We start from the raw sequence: 22058 nt of genomic DNA, 5'->3' as shown, positions 1-22058 counted from the left end.
AAGTTACCTCTTCCTCTCCACAATTCAAAAGTCGTACCGGCACTCGTCCCTGGTGTACCTCGACTACCCCTCGTGCTGTGAGTATAGTGGGCCTGCTGTCGGTGTACACTGGTTCTATTAAGGCTTGATAATCTCGTCCCTTAGTACCAATGGCTGCTCTACACCATACCAGCATTTCTGTTTTTGGTGGGATTACAATAGACGTTGTATCACTTACCCTCACACTGCCGATTTCTCCACCTGCAACTTCTACCTGTTGCCTTAACATCAATACTTTTATTTCCCTCCGGAGAACTCTCTGCTGGCAGGATTGGGCAGTTTCAGCAATTTGCTGTAAGACAGAAATAACTTCGGCAAAGCAGTTCTCTAACACATTCATTCCTATCAATACAGTTGGTTCACAGTTCCGCCGGTCAACATCAACAACAATTAAACCCTGTTTCTTCAGTTCTACTTTACCAATCTTTATGGTCATCTCCCTGAATCCTAGTTTCGGTACCAACTTACCATTACTGGCCCATATATCTAGTTCAACATCAGAGGGCCCTTTATCAATATCTGCATCAGCCCAGTACCTCTTATAAAGGATATACGGTATAGATGAAATCTGGGAACCTGTGTCCAGCAAAGCGTTGAGGGGAATTCCGTCCAGCACGATAGGGATAATGGGTCGTCCTCCGATGTACCTGTCGTGCCAGGGTGTTGGGCCTTGAAAGTTCATTCCTGCGAAGCGGCCCGCATTCCCAGGGGATTCCCGTTTAAATCACAATCTCGTGCAAAGTGGCCTGGCTGCTGGCAACGGCGGCAAATGGGCTGTCCATCCGGTTGGTAGCGGTCGCGGGGTCGTCCTCTCCATGTCGGGTATCTCCGGGGTCTCATCCATGGAACATCCTCTCTACAGTTTGCCAACTCCATCTTGTGTCCTCTCATCTCCTGCATGGTTTTAGCCATTGAAGCAACAACATCAGCTAAAGAGTCAAGCTTTTGTTGAAGAGCCTCATTAGTACTGGGCCCCAGGGGCTTAGCAATGGCCCCAGACATAGCTGATGTCACTGGTACTCCATGTTGTTGAGGTGCCTCTGCCATGGGTTGCGCAGGAAGCTGATCCCGAGGTGCCTCTGCCAGCTGGAGACGTATAGCGCTCTCCTTTAATTGGGCAAATGTCAATTCAGGGTTCTTAAAAACAAGCATGCTCACATGCCCCCGGTGAGAAGGGGTGTAGAGTCCCTCAATAAATTGATCTCTTAGCAGTTTATCCGCTCCGGTGTTAAAAATGGGTTCAGCCAGTGTAAGTGATTTAAGGGCTTCCTGCAGGTTTAAGGCAAAGTCTCTCACGCCCTCATTAGCTTTTTGTTTGCAACTAAAGAATCGTACTTTAGCTTTGCTGCTGGCCGTGGTTTCAAATGTAGCTTTTAATCCAGCAAATATGCGTTCAACAGTGCCTTTTAGATCAGCTGCCCATGCTGTGACTTCTCGCTTAGCATGGCCACTTAACTGCATCATCAGGAGACTAACACGCTGAACTTCACCCACAGGGAACATGTCAAAATGGGCCAGCATCTTTTCTCTGAAATCGTCAAGGGTATTAGGCTCACCTTCATACATTGGAAGCCATGGGCCACCCGGGGTATATGGCATCAGCACCGGCATGATGGGCGCCACTCCTTGCACCGCTGCGCTACCGGACTCTCTATCGACACTCTGTCTTTCAGCTGCATTAGCGTCGCCGGGTGCTGCGGCGTCTCCGTGCTGCGACATACTGTGCCCCCTTAGTTAATCTGGACCCTTCCGGTCCTCCGCTTCCGTCGGGATAGTGTAGATTCGTTCCGCTGTGCAGCAGGATCGATTTTCCCCTTGCTCTGACGTCAGAGCGCTCAGCTTGGTGCCGCCCACAATGACACGCCCCCTGCTGCTCCCGCCCACCGCGCTCTGTAATGGCGGATTCTGAAGTTTTTCAGTTAGACTGGGGCTCAGGTGATGGCGTAGCTCAATTAACAGTCTCGTGCCTAACGGTTATGAAGTGATTACCTCAGGGGATGGCGGCCATCTTTACTCCATTATAACCAATGGGGAAAAGTCACTTTCAATAGTTTTCAATGGGGAATGGATTTTTCTTTAATAAAGTCAATTTTCAAGATTTTTCATCCCAGTTTTCACAGTTTTGGGCTCCAATCACGGCACACAATACCCGGTATACGGGCTGGCTAGATCCTGTTCGTGACGCCAATTGTGACGCCCAGGAGACCGGGATACCCAGCACCGGACCAATGGAGTCTGTCTCTTGAGGGGGATGTCACGGGTGGCTTGACCCGGTGCTGTGGCCTCAGGCAATGCACAGTGTAAGGGGTATCATGAGGGGACAGGCACTTACTTGATCAGCAGCAGGTTCTCCCAGCGGTGACGATCTCGATCCTGGATAGATGGCTATTGTCCAAATGAAAGACTGAGGCACTGAAACGTTTAACCAGTTTACTTTAACATAAAAGGATTTACAACCAGTCCTGTCACCGGAGTCTGTATGGGAACTCTGAGTTACTTTGACCCTGCCGGGGTCTTCGCCTCTTATTGTGCGCAATTTCTGTGTGGCCCTGCTGCTGTATGTGAACTGGCTGCCGGCCCAATCTGTCCCCTCCGGGTCCTGGTTTGACGGGCAACCCGAGTCCTTTTATCGGTTTACCCCCTCTGGGAGTACCGCTGAACTCTGTGTCTGTTGCTGCGTCCGGCCCTAGTGAAGCTGATATCACCTCACGTTTTTCCGGTTGCTATATAATATATAATGAATACAGCCACGGATCCGGTATCCGTCTTTGCGCCTGTTCTGGGTAGTGCTTAATGCTACCCGGTTCTCACAATGTCCTTTTTCTCTATCCCTCTTCTCCTCAGGCCGGTGATTTAGGCCTGGTAACAGTCACAGGGCTGTTAGAGATTCAACTGTATGACCTCTCACTTTCAGCTCCTTAGCCCAACTGCCAGTTCTTCTCTCAGACCAGAATGGATCAAGGGGAGTCTCTGGAGCTCCCCCTTCTGGCCGGAGGTGATAGTGCAGTCTTGCTATTTTAGTATTTGTACTTACTGTCAGTAACTATTTTTGTGGCAAATACCCCTAGGGGTGCCACATATGCATGGCTCCTCATCCCTATCCTGGTATGCATGGCTCCTCATCCCTATCCTGGTGTGTATGGCTCCTCATCCCTATCCTGGTATACATGGCTCCTCATCCATATCCTGGTGTGCATGGCTCCTCATCCCTATCCTGGTATGCATGGCTCCTCATCCCTATCCTGGTGTGTATGGCTCCTCATCCCTATCCTGGTATACATGGCTCCTCATCCATATCCTGGTGTGCATGGCTCCTCATCCCTATCCTGGTATGCATGGCTCCTCATCCCTATCCTGGTATGCATGGCTCCTCATCCCTATCCTAGTGTGTATGGCTCCTCATCCCTATCCTGGTATACATGGCTCCTCATCCCTATCCTGGTATACATGGCTCCTCATCCCTATCCTGGTATACATGGCTCCTCATCCCTATCCTGGTATACATGGCTCCTCATCCCTATCCTGGTATACATGGCTCCTCATCCCTATCCTGGTATACATGGCTCCTCATCCCTATCCTGGTATACATGGCTCCTCATCCCTATCCTGGTATACATGGCTCCTCATCCCTATCCTGGTATACATGGCTCCTCATCCCTATCCTGGTATACATGGCTCCTCATCCCTATCCTGGTATACATGGCTCCTCATCCCTATCCTGGTATACATGGCTCCTCATCCCTATCCTGGTATACATGGCTCCTCATCCCTATCCTGGTATGCATGGCTCCTCATCCCTATCCTGGTATGCATGGCTCCTCATCCCTATCCTGGTATGCATGGCTCCTCATCCCTATCCTGGTACGCATGGCTCCTCATCCCTATCTGGGCCTGCATGGCTCCTCATCCCTATCCTGGTATGCATGGCTCCTCATCCCTATCCTTGTGTCTATGGCTCCTCATCCCTATCCTGGTATCCATGGCTCCTCATCCCTATCCTGGTATACATGGCTCCTCATCCCTATCCTGGTATACATGGCTCCTCATCCCTATCCTGGTAGTCATGGCTCCTCATCCCTATCCTGGTATACATGGCTCCTCATCCCTATCCTGGTACGCATGGTTCCTCATCCCTATCCTGGTACGCATGGCTCCTCATCCCTACCTTGGTACGCATGGCTCCTCATCCCTATCCTGGTACGCATGGCTCCTCATCCCTATCCTGGTATGCATGGCTCTTCATCCCTATCCTGGTATACATGGCTCCTCATCCCTATCCTGGTATGCATGGCTCCTCATCAGAAAAACACTAAAAAAAACAAAAAACATTCCTACTTACCGCCCCTGCGCTCTTTCGCAGTGTCTTGTTCTGATGCCAGCAGCGGCCGGGCGATCACATGTGCCGCTGCCAAAGAGAAATGAATATTCACTGCGCTCCATGCCTATCAACAATGAGCACCATAAAAAACAAAACCCCCAAAAAAGTAAATGGCGAAATTACAGACGCCATTTCATAGCACTTGAAAGTAAAAAATCCCTAGTCTGGAAGGGGTTAATTCTGTGCCGGTGTAAATTCCCAGGTTCAAAGCTCCTGCGTGAAGGAGGTTCGTCAGTCAGACTCAGTCGGACTCAGCAGTTTATTACAGCTTCTGTCCTTTCTTATCCCGGCTACATGAGCGCTATGTGCTGAGTAGAAGCAGCCACCATACCGATACTTCTGTAGGACCTGGCGATCATATGATCGATGGGAGTCTGCAGGACTGCTGCGTCTTAGCTGCCAATGACTTAACTCCCGGTGGCTTTTTTCCCTGTAACTGGGGCTTTTTCCCCTGTAACTGGGGCTCCTATAGATACATATATAATAATTTTTTTTCTTTTATATTTTTTATATTTTATTTTAGTTTTTTACATAATTAAAAACATATATACTGGACAGCACCTTCCGCATGCCCCCTTATTAGCTGCCGAATATATTTTTATAGTGTTCATTTTTTTTTTTTAATGATACAAAGCTCAAATTTCACAGTAAATCATATAATTCTGCCACCACTAGAGGGAGCTCGGGAGCTCAGGAGCTCACTGCATACTGTGCTGTATAAATTGTGTGCAGTGAGCTCCCCCTGGTGGTGACTACCAGGATTAAATCTAATTCTCTGAGCGGGGAATTCGAAGTATCAGAAAATCAGAGCTTCTCTCAGTATAAAGATAAAGTGGCAAAGTAATCAACACAGGATAAATGAGCAAAAAAAAAAGGCATGATGATGATGAAATGCAAGGATTCACTTTAAGACGTGGGTGGAGTCTAAGGCTCCTGAGATATAATAAAGTAGCACTCTCACACCGGACACCTTTATCATAGACATCCCACCGCTGTATTATTAGGTTATAAGCTCCAGTGGGTGAATACAGACATGTAACTTGTAGTGGATTTTGCTCTTATTTTATCCTCGTAGATAATTCTGTGGAAAAGAAAGACAAAAATGACAGTCCTCGGGGTAAAGACTCTGCACCAAAATCTCTGAAATCAGGTAATGAAAGATCTTTATGAGCACAGAAGTCCTTTAAATGGGTTCTCGGGTCATTAATATCAGATCTGACGGATAAGAGAGTAGCATCTGCTGCCAAGTGCTGCAGAACAGATAGCCTTCTCCAGAATAGGAGCTGATCTGCAACACCTGACAGGGGCTGCTACACATAGAACTGAGAGAGTAGTGCTGTAGAACAGATACCCTTCTCAAGAATAGGAGCTGATCTGCAGCACCCGGCAGGGGCTGCTACACATAGAACTGAGAGAGTATTGCTTCAGAACAGATATCCTTCTCAATAATAGGAGCTGACCTGCAGCACCCGGCAGGGGCTGCTACATATAGAACTGAGAGAGTAGTACTGTAGAACAGATACCCTTCAGGAGCTGATCTGCAGCACCCGACAGGGGCGACTACATATAGAACTGAGAGAGTAGTGCTGCAGATCAGATGCCCTTCTCTAGAATAGGAGCTGATCTGCAGCCCCCGGCAGGGGCTGCTACACATAGAACTGAGAGAGTAGAGCTGCAGAACAGATGGCCTTCTCTAGAATAGGAGCTGATCTGCAGCACCCGACAGGGGCTGCTACACATAGAACTGAGAGAGTAGTGCTGCAGAACAGATGCCCTTCTCTAGAATAGGAGCTGATCTACAGCACCCGGCAGGGTCTGCTACACATAGAACTGAGAGAGTAGTGCTGCAGAACAGATGCCCTTCTCTAGAATAGGAGCTGATCTGCAGCACCTGGCAGGGGCTGCTACATAGAGAACTGAGAGAGTAGTGCTGCAGAACAGATGTTCTTCTCTAGAATAGGAGCTGAACTGCAGCACCCGACAGGGGCTGCTACACATAGAACTGAGAGAGTAGTGCTGCAGAACAGATGTTCTTCTCTAGAATAGGAGCTGATCTGCAGCACCCGGCAGGGGCTGCTACACATAGAACTGAGAGAGTAGTGCTGTAGAACAGATACCCTTCTCTAGAATAGGAGCTGATCTGCAGCACCCGACAGGGGCTGCTACACATAGAACTGAGAGAGTAGTGCTACACAACAGATGCCCTTCTCTAGAATAGGAGCTGGTCTGCAGCACCCGGCAGGGGCTACTACACATAGAACTGAGAGAGTAGTGCTGCAGAACAGATGCCCTTCTCTAGAATAGGAGCTGATCTGCAGCACCCGGCAGGGGCTGCTACATAGACAACTGAGAGAGTAGTGCTGTAGAACAGATGCCCTTCTATAGAATAGGAGCTGATCTGCAGCACCCGGCAGGGGCTGCTACACATAGAACTGAGATGGGCTGTTCCGCTCTGGGCGATGTCGGAGCTATGAATCACTCTGTCTTCTGTACTGACTTTTTATTCTACATCCATAAGGATCTCCGAGAGGTCGATCTCCGGGCAAAAAGACTAAATCTGCTCCAGCTACACCAGAGCCGCCCACTCCTCCACCATCTGACGGTCCTCCTCCAGTAGTGCCAGGGTCACTGGAGTGGGTGTATGTGGACGAGCCTCTTCCACAGGTACGTAAGTGTGAACAGTCAGGGAACATCTAGGCACTTGACATGTCTCAGAAAATCAGCTATTTAAAGGGGACCTGTCGCTTGCTATAAATACATATTTTTTTCACCTGGTGTAAATGCCGCTGTTCTCCTGAATCCGGCGATGTTTTTCTTTTGTTCCTGCGCCTCTCCAGTCCTGAGATATGATCCCATTGTCACTGTGTATATAAATCTAAGGATGGGGGAGGGGTTTTGCTAAGTGGGTGTGTTCTAAAATGCTTCTTTGCGGGTGGACTACGCCCAGTTGACTAACAAGAGTTGACATGGAAAAAGAGACCATATCTCGGGAACGGAGAGGCGCAGGAGCAAAAGAAAAACATCGCCAGATTCAGGAGAACAGCGGCATTTACACCGGGTAATAATTACATATTTATGGCAAGTTACAGATTCTATTTATAAGGGACCAGGAGTATAAAATGTGACGTAATAAATTAATATGGAACAGTGTAAATTGTAGTAAATATAATGCAGTGCACAGTGTAACATAATAATACATTAATATATATATATAAAAAAAATAAAGATTATTATTATTATAAAATGTTATAAAATATAACTCCCGTTGCTGATTTCTGTTGCACAGGAGGTTCCAGAATACCTGGTGCCATACTGGGAGGCCATAGAAAACACCTATGAGAGCCACATGAAGGTCGGACTGCGGAGTCTGAGACACGAGCGGCTCGAAATGATCCATCACCTCTATAATATCCGGTATGGGTTGGTTTTTACACCCAAAAATCACAATGAATTAAGTTCACTCTAAAGTAAGTGCCCCCCTAATTGCTCACGACTGAGGGGTCCATAAGCTCCAGCTACTACCCAGTGTTTGGGGCTATTGAATTCCCCCCATCATGGCTCTGATAAGACATCCTAATACAGAAGATTAGTGCCGCCCTGGGTAGTACGATGCCCATTTTCCTTGTGTACGACCACCTCTGTCTCATCACTGTAATGTTTCTGTACAGGAACAGATATAAGGATTTCCTGGGGCGGCCGGACCACAAGCAGGAGTTCGTGTCTCAGTGGCAGAACGATGTCAACTGCATCGCTGAGGATATGAGGGAGGACGAGGAGACGAAAGCCGAGTTACACCAGAGAGTGGATGTAGGTGGCAGGTAGTGAGGACGCGGTGATGTTATCTCTGGGGCTATTGGAGGGTACATGCCCATTGGAGGGTACGTGAGAATTAGAGGGTACGTGAGCATTGGAGGGTACGTGAGCATTGGAGGGTACGTGAGCATTGGAGGGTACGTGAGCATTGGAGGGTACGTGAGCATTGGAGGGTATGTGAACATTGGAGGGTTCATGAGCATTGGAGGGTATATGAACATTGGAGGGTACGTGAGCATTGGAGGGTACGTGAACATTGGAGGGTACGTGAGTATTTGGAGGGTATGTGAGTGTTACAGAACCCCCCAGCACCAAGAATGTTATGCAGTATATGTATGTATAATAGTTTCCATGTGAAATGCATCAGTCCACAGGCTGCGCCCCTGGACAAGATATTCTCTTTCTGACCTCCCCCCACCCTTGTAATTCCCACAGTAAATATCGGCAGGCTCCGACCCCCTGCGGCTATTGTAATGTATCTCTGGCCTGCTGTTTTCCTATTGGCCTGCCCTGTGTATCTGTGTTATATATTCTGTGTGCTGTAAATAAAGGGTGTTTTTAGACTGGAAATACGTGGAGAAACAGTCAGCTTTTATATGCTCTCATGTAATCAAGAAATTCCTGCCAGCGTCCTTCATTCAGAATCTAGCAAAAGCAGAGTGGACCTCCTGAAACACGAGGGGTGCTGAAAGAGGTACTCCAGCACAGTAGACCCCGTTACAGTGAGCATTAGAGGGTACCTGAGCATCGGAGGGTACGTGAACATTGGAGGGTACGTGAGTATTTGGAGGGTACGTGAGTATTTGGAGGGTATGTGAGCATTGGAGGGTACGTGAGCATTGGAGGGTGCATGAGCATTGGAGGGTACATGAGCATTGGAGGGTATGTGAGCATCGGAGGGTACGTAAGCATTGGAGGGTATGTGAGTATTTGGAGGGTATGTGAACATTGGAGGGTATGTGAACATTGGAGGGTACGTGAGCATTGGAGGGTACGTGAGCATTGGAGGGTACGTGAGTATTTGGAGGGTACGTCAGCATTGGAGGATATTTGAGCATTGGAGGGTACGTGAGCATTGGAGGGTACGTGAGTATTTGGAGGGTACGTTAGCATTGGAGGGTACGTGAGCATTGGAGTGTACGTGAGCATTGGAGGGTACGTGAGTATTTGGAGGGTACGTCAGCATTGGAGGATATGTGAGCATTGGAGGGTACGTGAGTATTTGGAGGGTATGTGAGTATTTGGAGGGTATGTGAGCATTGGAGGGTACGTGAGCATTGGAGGGTACGTGAGTATTGGATGGTAGGTGAGAATTGGAGGGTACGTGAGCATTGGAGGGTACGTGAGTATTTGGAGGGTACGTCAGCATTGGAGGGTACGTGAGCATTGGAGGGTACGTGAGTATTTGGAGGGTATGTGAGTATTTGGAGGGTATGTGAGCATTGGAGGGTACGTGAGCATTGGAGGGTACGTGAGCATTGGAGGGTACGTGAGTATTGGATGGTAGGTGAGAATTGGAGGGTACGTGAGCATTGGAGGGTACGTGAGCATTGGAGGGTACGTGAGCATTGGAGGGTACGTGAGCATTGGAGGATACCTGAGCATTGGAGGGTATGTGAACATTGGAGGGTACGTGAGCATTGGAGGGTACGTCAGCATTGGAGGGTACGTGAGCATTGGAGGGTACGTGAGCATTGGAGGGTACGTGAGCATTGGAGGGTATGTGAGCATTGGAGGATATGTGAACATTGGAGGGTTCATGAGCATTGGAGGGTACATGAGCATTTGAGGGTACTTGATCATTGGAGGCTATGTGAGCATTGGAGGGTATGTGAGCATTGGAGGGTACGTGAGCATTGGAGGGTACGTGAGCATTGGAGGGTATATGAACATTGGAGGGTACGTGAGCATTGGAGGGTACGTGAACATTGGAGGGTACGTGAGTATTTGGAGGGTATGTGAGTGTTACAGAACCCCCCAGCACCAGGAATGTTATGCAGTATATGTATGTATAATAGTTTCCATGTGAAATGCATCAGTCCACAGGCTGCGCCCCTGGACAAGATATTCTCTTTCTGACCTCCCCCCACCCTTGTAATTCCCACAGTAAATATCGGCAGGCTCCGACCCCCTGCGGCTATTGTAATGTATCTCTGGCCTGCTGTTTTCCTATTGGCCTGCCCTGTGTATCTGTGTTATATATTATGTGTGCTGTAAATAAAGGGTGTTTTTAGACTGGAAATACGTGGAGAAACAGTCAGCTTTTATATGCTCTCATGTAATCAAGAAATTCCTGCCAGCGTCCTTCATTCAGAATCTAGCAAAAGCAGAGTGGACCTCCTGAAACACGAGGGGTGCTGAAAGAGGTACTCCAGCACAGTAGACCCCGTTACAGTGAGCATTAGAGGGTACCTGAGCATTGGAGGGTACGTGAACATTGGAGGGTACGTGAGTATTTGGAGGGTACGTGAGTATTTGGAGGGTATGTGAGCATTGGAGGGTACGTGAGCATTGGAGGGTGCATGAGCATTGGAGGGTACATGAGCATTGGAGGGTATGTGAGCATCGGAGGGTACGTAAGCATTGGAGGGTATGTGAGTATTTGGAGGGTATGTGAACATTGGAGGGTACGTGAACATTGGAGGGTACGTGAGCATTGGAGGGTACGTGAGCATTGGAGGGTACGTGAGTATTTGGAGGGTACGTCAGCATTGGAGGATATTTGAGCATTGGAGGGTACGTGAGCATTGGAGGGTACGTGAGTATTTGGAGGGTACGTTAGCATTGGAGGGTACGTGAGCATTGGAGTGTACGTGAGCATTGGAGGGTACGTGAGTATTTGGAGGGTACGTCAGCATTGGAGGATATGTGAGCATTGGAGGGTACGTGAGTATTTGGAGGGTATGTGAGTATTTGGAGGGTATGTGAGCATTGGAGGGTACGTGAGCATTGGAGGGTACGTGAGTATTGGATGGTAGGTGAGAATTGGAGGGTACGTGAGCATTGGAGGGTACGTGAGTATTTGGAGGGTACGTCAGCATTGGAGGGTACGTGAGCATTGGAGGGTACGTGAGTATTTGGAGGGTATGTGAGTATTTGGAGGGTATGTGAGCATTGGAGGGTACGTGAGCATTGGAGGGTACGTGAGCATTGGAGGGTACGTGAGTATTGGATGGTAGGTGAGAATTGGAGGGTACGTGAGCATTGGAGGGTACGTGAACATTGGAGGATACGTGAACAATGGAGGGTTCGTGAACATTGGAGGGTACGTGAGTATTTGGAGGGTATGCGAGCATTGGAGGGTACGTGAGCATTGGAGAGTACGTGAGCATTGGAGGGTATGTGAGCATTGGAGGGTGTGCGAGTATTTGGAGGGTACGTGAGCATTGGAGGGTACGTGAGCATTGGAGGGTACGTGAGTATTTGGAGGGTACGTGAGCATTGGAGAGTACGTGAGCATTGGGGGGTATGTGAGCATTGGAGGGTATGTGAGCATTGGAGGGTACGTGAGTATTTGGAGGGTACGTGAGTATTTGGAGGGTACGTGAGCATTGGAGGGTATGTGAGTATTGGAGGGTTCGTGAGCATTGGGGGGACGTAAAAATTGCAGGGTATGTGCACATTGGAGGGTACGTGAGAATTGCAGGGTATCTGCACATTGGAGGGTTTAACACATTGCATTTTCCATCCGTTTTAAATATCCACAACATGGCAACTTGTGATCTTAGTGGTGGCTGCAGATAGGATCTTATCATGTATCTCTGTATACAGGGAGCTCCCCCTAGTGGTGGCTGCAGACAGAATCTTATCATGTATCTCTGTATACAGGGAGCTCCCCCTAGTGGTGACTGCAGACAGAATCTTATCATGTATCTCTGTATACAGAGAGCTCCCCCTAGTGGTGGCTGCAGACAGGATCTTATCATGTATCTCTGTATACAAGGAGCTCCCCCTAGTGGTGGCTGCAGACAGGATCTTATCATGTTTCTGTATACAGGGAGCTCCTCCTAGTGGTGTCTGCAGACAGGATCTTATCATGTATCTCTGTATACAGGGAGCTCCCCCTAGTGGTGACTGCAGACGGGATCTTATCATGTATCTCTGTATACAGGGAGCTCCCCCTAGTGATGGCTGCAGACGGGATCTTATCATGTATCTCTGTATACAGGGAGCTCCCCCTAGTGGTGACTGCAGACAGAATCTTATCATGTATCTCTGTATACAGGGAGCTCCCCCTAGTGGTGGCTGCAGACAGGATCTTATGTATCTCTGTATACAGTGAGCTCCCCCTAGTGTTGGCTGCAGACGGGATCTTATCATGTATCTCTGTATACAGGGAGCTCCCCCTAGTGGTGACTGCAGACAGAATCTTATCATGTATCTCTGTATACAGGGAGCTCCCTCTAGTGGTGGCTGCAGACAGGATCTTATCATGTATATCTGTATACAGGGAGCTCCCCCTAGTGGTGGCTGCAGACAGGATCTTATCATGTATCTCTGTATACAGAGAGCTCCCCCTAGTGGTGGCTGCAGACAGGATCTTATCATGTATCTCTGTATACAGGGAGCTCCCCCTAGTGGTGGCTGCAGACAGGATCTTATCACGTATCTCTGTATACAGAGAGCTCCCCCTAGTGGTGGCTGCAGACAGGATCTTATCATGTATCTCTGTATACAGGGAGCTCCCCCTAGTGGTGACTGCAGACAGGACCTTATGTATCTCTGTATACAGGGAGCTCTCCCTAGTGGTGGCTGCAGACAGGATCTTATGTATCTCTGTATACAGGGAGCTCTCCCTAGTGGTGGCTGCAGACAGGATCTTATCATGTATCTCTGTATACAGGGAGCTCCCCCTAGTGGTGACTGCAGACAGGATCTTATCATGTATCTCTGTATACAGGGAGCTCCTCCTAGTGGTGTCTGCAGACAGGATCTTATCATGTATCTCTGTATACAGGGAGCTCCCCCTAGTGGTGTCTGCAGACAGGATCTTATCATGTATCTCTGTATACAGGGAGCTCCCCCTAGTGGTGGCTGCAGACAGGATATTATCATGTATCTCTGTATACAGGGAGCTCCCCCTAGTGGTGGCTGCAGACAGGATCTTATCATGTATCTCTATACAGGGAGCTCCCCCTAGTGGTGGCTGCAGACAGGATATTATCATGTATCTCTGTATACAGGGAGCTCCCCCTAGTGGTGACTGCAGACAGGATCTTATCATGTATCTCTGTATACAGGGAGCTCCCCCTAGTGGTGACTGCAGGCAGGATCTTATCATGTATCTCTGTATATAGGGAGCTCCCCCTAGTGGTGGCTGCAGACAGAATCTTATCATGTATCTCTGTATACAGGGAGCTCCCCCTAGTGGTGGCTGCAGACAGGATCTTATCATGTATCTCTGTATACAGGGAGCTCCCCCTAGTGGTGGCTGCAGACAGAATCTTATCATGTATCTCTGTATACAGGGAGCTCCCCCTAGTGGTGGCTGCAGACAGACTCTTATCATATATCTCTGTATACAGGGAGCTCCCCCTAGTGGTGACTGCAGACAGGATCTTATCATGTATCTCTGTATACAGGGAGCTCCCCCTAGTGGTGGCTGCAGACAGGATCTTATCATGTATCTCTGTATACAGGGAGCTCCCCCTAGTGGTGGCTGCAGAGAGACTCTTATCATGTATCTCTGTATACAGGGAGCTCCCCCTAGTGGTGGCTGCAGACAGGATCTTATCATGTATCTCTGTATACAGGGAGCTCCCCCTAGTGGTGACTGCAGACAGAATCTTATCATGTATCTCTGTATACAGGGAGCTCCCCCTATTTGTGGCTGCAGACAGGATCTTATCATGTATCTCTGTATAGAGGGAGCTCCCCCTAGTGGTGCCTGTAGACAGGATCTTATCATGTATCTCTGTATACAAGGAGCTCCCCCTAGTGGTGACTGCAGACAGGATCTTATCATGTATCTCTGTATACAGGGAGCTGCCCCTAGTGGTGACTGCAAACAGGATCTTATCATGTATCTCTATACAGGGAGCTCCCCCTAGTGGTGGCTGCAGACAGGATCTTATCATGTATCTCTGTATACAGGAAGCTCCCCCTAGTGGTGGCTGCAGACAGGGTCTTATCATGTATCTCTGTATACAGGGAGCTCCCCCTAGTGGTGGCTGCAGACAGAATCTTATCATGTATCTCTGTATACAGGGAGCCCTAGTGGTGGCTGCAGACAGGATCTTATCATGTATCTCTGTATACAGGGAGCTCCCCCTAGTGGTGACTGCAGACAGGATCTTATCATGTATCTCTGTATACAGGGAGCTCCCTCTAGTGGTGACTGCAGACAGAATCTTATCATGTATCTCTGTATACAGGGAGCTCCCCCTAGTGGTGACTGCAGACAGGATCTTATCATGTATCTGTATACAGGGAGCTCCCCCTAGTGGTGGCTGCAGACAGGATCTTATCATGTATCTCTGTATACAGAGAGCTCCCTCTAGTGGTGACTGCAGACAGAATCTTATCATGTATCTCTGTATACAGGGAGCTCCCCCTAGTGGTGGCTGCAGACAGAATCTTATCATGTATCTCTGTATACAGGGAGCTCCCCCTAGTGGTGGCTGCAGACAGGATCTTATCATGTATCTCTGTATACAGGGAGCTCCCCCTAGTGGTGACTGCAGACAGGATCTTATCATGTATCTCTGTATACAGGGAGCTCCCTCTAGTGGTGGCTGCAGACAGGATCTTATCATGTATCTCTGTATACAGGGAGCTCCCTCTAGTGGTGGCTGCAGACAGGATCTTATCATGTATCTCTGTATACAGAGAGCTCCCTCTAGTGGTGACTGCAGACAGAATCTTATCATGTATCTCTGTATACAGGGAGCTCCCCCTAGTGGTGGCTGCAGACAGAATCTTATCATGTATCTCTGTATACAGGGAGCTCCCCCTAGTGGTGGCTGCAGACAGGATCTTATCATGTATCTCTGTATACAGGGAGCTCCCCCTAGTGGTGACTGCAGACAGGATCTTATCATGTATCTCTGTATACAGGGAGCTCCCCCTAGTGGTGACTGCAAACAGGATCTTATCATGTATCTCTATACAGGGAGCTCCCCCTAGTGGTGGCTGCAGACAGGATCTTATCATGTATCTCTGTATACAGGTAGCTCCCCCTAGTGGTGGCTGCAGACAGAATCTTATCATGTATCTCTGTATACAGGAAGCTCCCCCTAGTGGTGGCTGCAGACAGGGTCTTATCATGTATCTCTGTATACAGGGAGCTCCCCCTAGTGGTGGCTGCAGACAGAATCTTATCATGTATCTCTGTATACAGGGAGCTCCCCCTAGTGGTGGCTGCAGACAGGATCTTATCATGTATCTCTGTATACAGGGAGCTCCCCCTAGTGGTGACTGCAGACAGGATCTTATCATGTATCTCTGTATACAGGGAGCTCCCTCTAGTGGTGACTGCAGACAGAATCTTATCATGTATCTCTGTATACAGGGAGCTCCCCCTAGTGGTGACTGCAGACAGGATCTTATCATGTATCTCTGTATACAGGGAGCTCCCCCTAGTGGTGGCTGCAGACAGGATCTTATCATGTATCTCTGTATACAGAGAGCTCCCCCTAGTGGTGGCTGCAGACAGGATCTTATCATGTATCTCTGTATACAGGGAGCTCCCCCTAGTGGTGGCTGCAGACAGGATCTTATCATGTATCTCTGTATACAGAGAGCTCCCCCTAGTGGTGGCTGCAGACAGGATCTTATCATGTATCTCTGTATACAGGGAGCTCCCCCTAGTGGTGACTGCAGACAGGATCTTATCATGTATCTCTGTATACAGGGAGCTCCCCCTAGTGGTGACTGCAGAGAGGATCTTATCATGTATCTCTGTATACAGGGAGCTCCCCCTAGTGGTGGCTGCAGACAGGATCTTATGTATCTCTGTATACAGGGAGCTCTCCCTAGTGGTGGCTGCAGACAGGATCTTATCATGTATCTCTGTATACAGGGAGCTCCCCCTAGTGGTGACTGCAGACAGGATCTTATCATGTATCTCTGTATACAGGGAGCTCCCCCTAGTGGTGACTGCAGACAGGATCTTATCATGTATCTCTGTATACAGGGAGCTCCCCCTAGTGGTGGCTGCAGACAGGATCTTATCATGTATCTCTGTATACAGGGAGCTCCCCCTAGTGGTGACTGCAGACAGGATCTTATCATGTATCTCTGTATACAGGGAGCTCCCCCTAGTGGTGGCTGCAGACAGGATCTTATCATGTATCTCTGTATACAGGGAGCTCCCCCTAGTGGTGGCTGCAGACAGGATCTTATCATGTATCTCTGTATACAGGGAGCTCCCCCTAGTGGTGGCTGCAGACAGGATATTATCATGTATCTCTGTATACAGGGAGCTCCCCCTAGTGGTGGCTGCAGACAGGATCTTATCATGTATCTCTATACAGGGAGCTCCCCCTAGTGGTGGCTGCAGACAGGATATTATCATGTATCTCTGTATACAGGGAGCTCCCCCTAGTGGTGACTGCAGACAGGATCTTATCATGTATCTCTGTATACAGGGAGCTCCCCCTAGTGGTGACTGCAGGCAGGATCTTATCATGTATCTCTGTATATAGGGAGCTCCCCCTAGTGGTGGCTGCAGACAGAATCTTATCATGTATCTCTGTATACAGGGAGCTCCCCCTAGTGGTGGCTGCAGACAGGATCTTATCATGTATCTCTGTATACAGGGAGCTCCCCCTAGTGGTGGCTGCAGACAGAATCTTATCATGTATCTCTGTATACAGGGAGCTCCCCCTAGTGGTGGCTGCAGACAGGAACTTATCATGTATCTCTGTATACAGGGAGCTCCCCCTAGTGGTGGCTGCAGACAGACTCTTATCATATATCTCTGTATACAGGGAGCTCCCCCTAGTGGTGACTGCAGACAGGATCTTATCATGTATCTCTGTATACAGGGAGCTCCCCCTAGTGGTGGCTGCAGACAGGATCTTATCATGTATCTCTGTATACAGGGAGCTCCCCCTAGTGGTGGCTGCAGACAGGATCTTATCATGTATCTCTGTATACAGGGAGCTCCCCCTAGTGGTGGCTGCAGACAGGATCTTATCATGTATCTCTGTATACAGGGAGCTCCCCCTAGTGGTGGCTGCAGACAGACTCTTATCATGTATCTCTGTATACAGGGAGCTCCCCCTAGTGGTGGCTGCAGACAGGATCTTATCATGTATCTCTGTATACAGGGAGCTCCCCCTAGTGGTGACTGCAGACAGAATCTTATCATGTATCTCTGTATACAGGGAGCTCCCCCTATTGGTGGCTGCAGACAGGATCTTATCATGTATCTCTGTATAGAGGGAGCTCCCCCTAGTGGTGCCTGTAGACAGGATCTTATCATGGTTCTCTGTATACAAGGAGCTCCCCCTAGTGGTGACTGCAGACAGGATCTTATCATGTATCTCTGTATACAGGGAGCTCCCCCTAGTGGTGACTGCAAACAGGATCTTATCATGTATCTCTATACAGGGAGCTCCCCCTAGTGGTGGCTGCAGACAGGATCTTATCATGTATCTCTGTATACAGGAAGCTCCCCCTAGTGGTGGCTGCAGACAGGGTCTTATCATGTATCTCTGTATACAGGGAGCTCCCCCTAGTGGTGGCTGCAGACAGAATCTTATCATGTATCTCTGTATACAGGGAGCCCTAGTGGTGGCTGCAGACAGGATCTTATCATGTATCTCTGTATACAGGGAGCTCCCCCTAGTGGTGACTGCAGACAGGATCTTATCATGTATCTCTGTATACAGGGAGCTCCCTCTAGTGGTGACTGCAGACAGAATCTTATCATGTATCTCTGTATACAGGGAGCTCCCCCTAGTGGTGACTGCAGACAGGATCTTATCATGTATCTGTATACAGGGAGCTCCCCCTAGTGGTGGCTGCAGACAGGATCTTATCATGTATCTCTGTATACAGAGAGCTCCCTCTAGTGGTGACTGCAGACAGAATCTTATCATGTATCTCTGTATACAGGGAGCTCCCCCTAGTGGTGGCTGCAGACAGAATCTTATCATGTATCTCTGTATACAGGGAGCTCCCCCTAGTGGTGGCTGCAGACAGGATCTTATCATGTATCTCTGTATACAGGGAGCTCCCCCTAGTGGTGACTGCAGACAGGATCTTATCATGTATCTCTGTATACAGGGAGCTCCCTCTAGTGGTGGCTGCAGACAGGATCTTATCATGTATCTCTGTATACAGGGAGCTCCCTCTAGTGGTGGCTGCAGACAGGATCTTATCATGTATCTCTGTATACAGAGAGCTCCCTCTAGTGGTGACTGCAGACAGAATCTTATCATGTATCTCTGTATACAGGGAGCTCCCCCTAGTGGTGGCTGCAGACAGAATCTTATCATGTATCTCTGTATACAGGGAGCTCCCCCTAGTGGTGGCTGCAGACAGGATCTTATCATGTATCTCTGTATACAGGGAGCTCCCCCTAGTGGTGACTGCAGACAGGATCTTATCATGTATCTCTGTATACAGGGAGCTCCCCCTAGTGGTGACTGCAAACAGGATCTTATCATGTATCTCTATACAGGGAGCTCCCCCTAGTGGTGGCTGCAGACAGGATCTTATCATGTATCTCTGTATACAGGAAGCTCCCCCTAGTGGTGGCTGCAGACAGGGTCTTATCATGTATCTCTGTATACAGGGAGCTCCCCCTAGTGGTGGCTGCAGACAGAATCTTATCATGTATCTCTGTATACAGGGAGCTCCCCCTAGTGGTGGCTGCAGACAGGATCTTATCATGTATCTCTGTATACAGGGAGCTCCCCCTAGTGGTGACTGCAGACAGGATCTTATCATGTATCTCTGTATACAGGGAGCTCCCTCTAGTGGTGACTGCAGACAGAATCTTATCATGTATCTCTGTATACAGGGAGCTCCCCCTAGTGGTGACTGCAGACAGGATCTTATCATGTATCTCTGTATACAGGGAGCTCCCCCTAGTGGTGGCTGCAGACAGGATCTTATCATGTATCTCTGTATACAGAGAGCTCCCCCTAGTGGTGGCTGCAGACAGGATCTTATCATGTATCTCTGTATACAGGGAGCTCCCCCTAGTGGTGGCTGCAGACAGGATCTTATCATGTATCTCTGTATACAGAGAGCTCCCCCTAGTGGTGGCTGCAGACAGGATCTTATCATGTATCTCTGTATACAGGGAGCTCCCCCTAGTGGTGACTGCAGACAGGATCTTATCATGTATCTCTGTATACAGGGAGCTCCCCCTAGTGGTGACTGCAGAGAGGATCTTATCATGTATCTCTGTATACAGGGAGCTCCCCCTAGTGGTGGCTGCAGACAGGATCTTATGTATCTCTGTATACAGGGAGCTCTCCCTAGTGGTGGCTGCAGACAGGATCTTATCATGTATCTCTGTATACAGGGAGCTCCCCCTAGTGGTGTCTGCAGACAGGATCTTATCATGTATCTCTGTATACAGGGAGCTCCCCCTAGTGGTGGCTGCAGACAGGATATTATCATGTGTCTCTGTATACAGGGAGCTCCCCCTAGTGGTGGCTGCAGACAGGATCTTATCATGTATCTCTATACAGGGAGCTCCCCCTAGTGGTGGCTGCAGACAGGATATTATCATGTATCTCTGTATACAGGGAGCTCCCCCTAGTGGTGACTGCAGACAGGATCTTATCATGTATCTCTGTATACAGGGAGCTCCCCCTAGTGGTGACTGCAGGCAGGATCTTATCATGTATCTCTGTATATAGGGAGCTCCCCCTAGTGGTGGCTGCAGACAGAATCTTATCATGTATCTCTGTATACAGGGAGCTCCCCCTAGTGGTGGCTGCAGACAGGATCTTATCATGTATCTCTGTATACAGGGAGCTCCCCCTAGTGGTGGCTGCAGACAGAATCTTATCATGTATCTCTGTATACAGGGAGCTCCCCCTAGTGGTGGCTGCAGACAGGATCTTATCATGTATCTCTGTATACAGGGAGCTCCCCCTAGTGGTGGCTGCAGACAGACTCTTATCATGTATCTCTGTATACAGGGAGCTCCCCCTAGTGGTGGCTGCAGACAGGATCTTATCATGTATCTCATGTACATGGAGTACTGTGTCCAGTTTTGGGCACCGGTGCTCAGGAAGGATATAATGGAACTAGAGAGAGTACAAAGGAGGGCAACAAAATTAATAAAGGGGATGGGAGAACTACAATACCCAGATAGATTAGCGAAATTAGGATTATTTAGTCTAGAAAAAAGACGACTGAGGGGCGATCTAATAACCATGTATAAGTATATAAGGGGACAATACAAATATCTCGCTGAGGATCTGTTTATACCAAGGAAGGTGACGGGCACAAGGGGGCATTCTTTGCGTCTGGAGGAGAGAAGGTTTTTCCACCAACATAGAAGAGGATTCTTTACTGTTAGGGCAGTGAGAATCTGGAATTGCTTGCCTGAGGAGGTGGTGATGGCGAACTCAGTCGAGGGGTTCAAGAGAGGCCTGGATGTCTTCCTGGAGCAGAACAATATTGTATCATACAATTATTAGGTTCTGTAGAAGGACGTAGATCTGGGTATTTATTATGATGGAATATAGGCTGAACTGGATGGACAAATGTCTTTTTTCGGCCTTACTATGTTACTATGTTACTATGTTACTATCTCTGTATACAGGGAGCTCCCCCTAGTGGTGACTGCAGACAGAATCTTATCATGTATCTCTGTATACAGGGAGCTCCCCCTATTGGTGGCTGCAGACAGGATCTTATCATGTATCTCTGTATAGAGGGAGCTCCCCCTAGTGGTGCCTGTAGACAGGATCTTATCATGTATCTCTGTATACAAGGAGCTCCCCCTAGTGGTGACTGCAGACAGGATCTTATCATGTATCTCTGTATACAGGGAGCTCCCCCTAGTGGTGACTGCAAACAGGATCTTATCATGTATCTCTGTATACAGGGAGCTCCCCCTAGTGGTGGCTGCAGACAGGATCTTATCATGTATCTCTGTATACAGGAAGCTCCCCCTAGTGGTGGCTGCAGACAGGGTCTTATCATGTATCTCTGTATACAGGGAGCTCCCCCTAGTGGTGGCTGCAGACAGAATCTTATCATGTATCTCTGTATACAGGGAGCTCCCCCTAGTGGTGGCTGCAGACAGGATCTTATCATGTATCTCTGTATACAGGGAGCTCCCCCTAGTGGTGACTGCAGACAGGATCTTATCATGTATCTCTGTATACAGGGAGCTCCCTCTAGTGGTGACTGCAGACAGAATCTTATCATGTATCTCTGTATACAGGGAGCTCCCCCTAGTGGTGACTGCAGACAGGATCTTATCATGTATCTGTATACAGGGAGCTCCCCCTAGTGGTGGCTGCAGACAGGATCTTATCATGTATCTCTGTATACAGAGAGCTCCCTCTAGTGGTGACTGCAGACAGAATCTTATCATGTATCTCTGTATACAGGGAGCTCCCCCTAGTGGTGGCTGCAGACAGAATCTTATCATGTATCTCTGTATACAGGGAGCTCCCCCTAGTGGTGGCTGCAGACAGGATCTTATCATGTATCTCTGTATACAGGGAGCTCCCCCTAGTGGTGACTGCAGACAGGATCTTATCATGTATCTCTGTATACAGGGAGCTCCCTCTAGTGGTGGCTGCAGACAGGATCTTATCATGTATCTCTGTATACAGGGAGCTCCCTCTAGTGGTGGCTGCAGACAGGATCTTATCATGTATCTCTGTATACAGAGAGCTCCCTC

The 22058-nt window shown here is 48.7% G+C and overlaps 1 protein-coding gene across 1 annotated transcript in view; it reads left to right on the top strand.

Moving 5' to 3' along the window:
- Nucleotides 1-22058, top strand: part of SPEF2 (sperm flagellar 2) — a 159593-nt gene that overhangs the window by 86530 nt on the left and 51005 nt on the right. The window contains exons 20-23 of the mRNA XM_069745962.1: nucleotides 5493-5567; nucleotides 6936-7081; nucleotides 7704-7831; nucleotides 8086-8224. Of these exons, the coding sequence (XP_069602063.1) occupies nucleotides 5493-5567; nucleotides 6936-7081; nucleotides 7704-7831; nucleotides 8086-8224 (488 nt within the window). The remainder of the gene's footprint in view (nucleotides 1-5492; nucleotides 5568-6935; nucleotides 7082-7703; nucleotides 7832-8085; nucleotides 8225-22058) is intronic.

This window comes from Ranitomeya imitator, chromosome 1 (assembly GCF_032444005.1).
Source record: "Ranitomeya imitator isolate aRanImi1 chromosome 1, aRanImi1.pri, whole genome shotgun sequence".
Taxonomy (NCBI): domain Eukaryota; kingdom Metazoa; phylum Chordata; class Amphibia; order Anura; family Dendrobatidae; genus Ranitomeya; species Ranitomeya imitator.
Note: the sequence above shows the minus strand (reverse complement) of the source record. Positions and strands in the feature narration are given on the sequence as shown.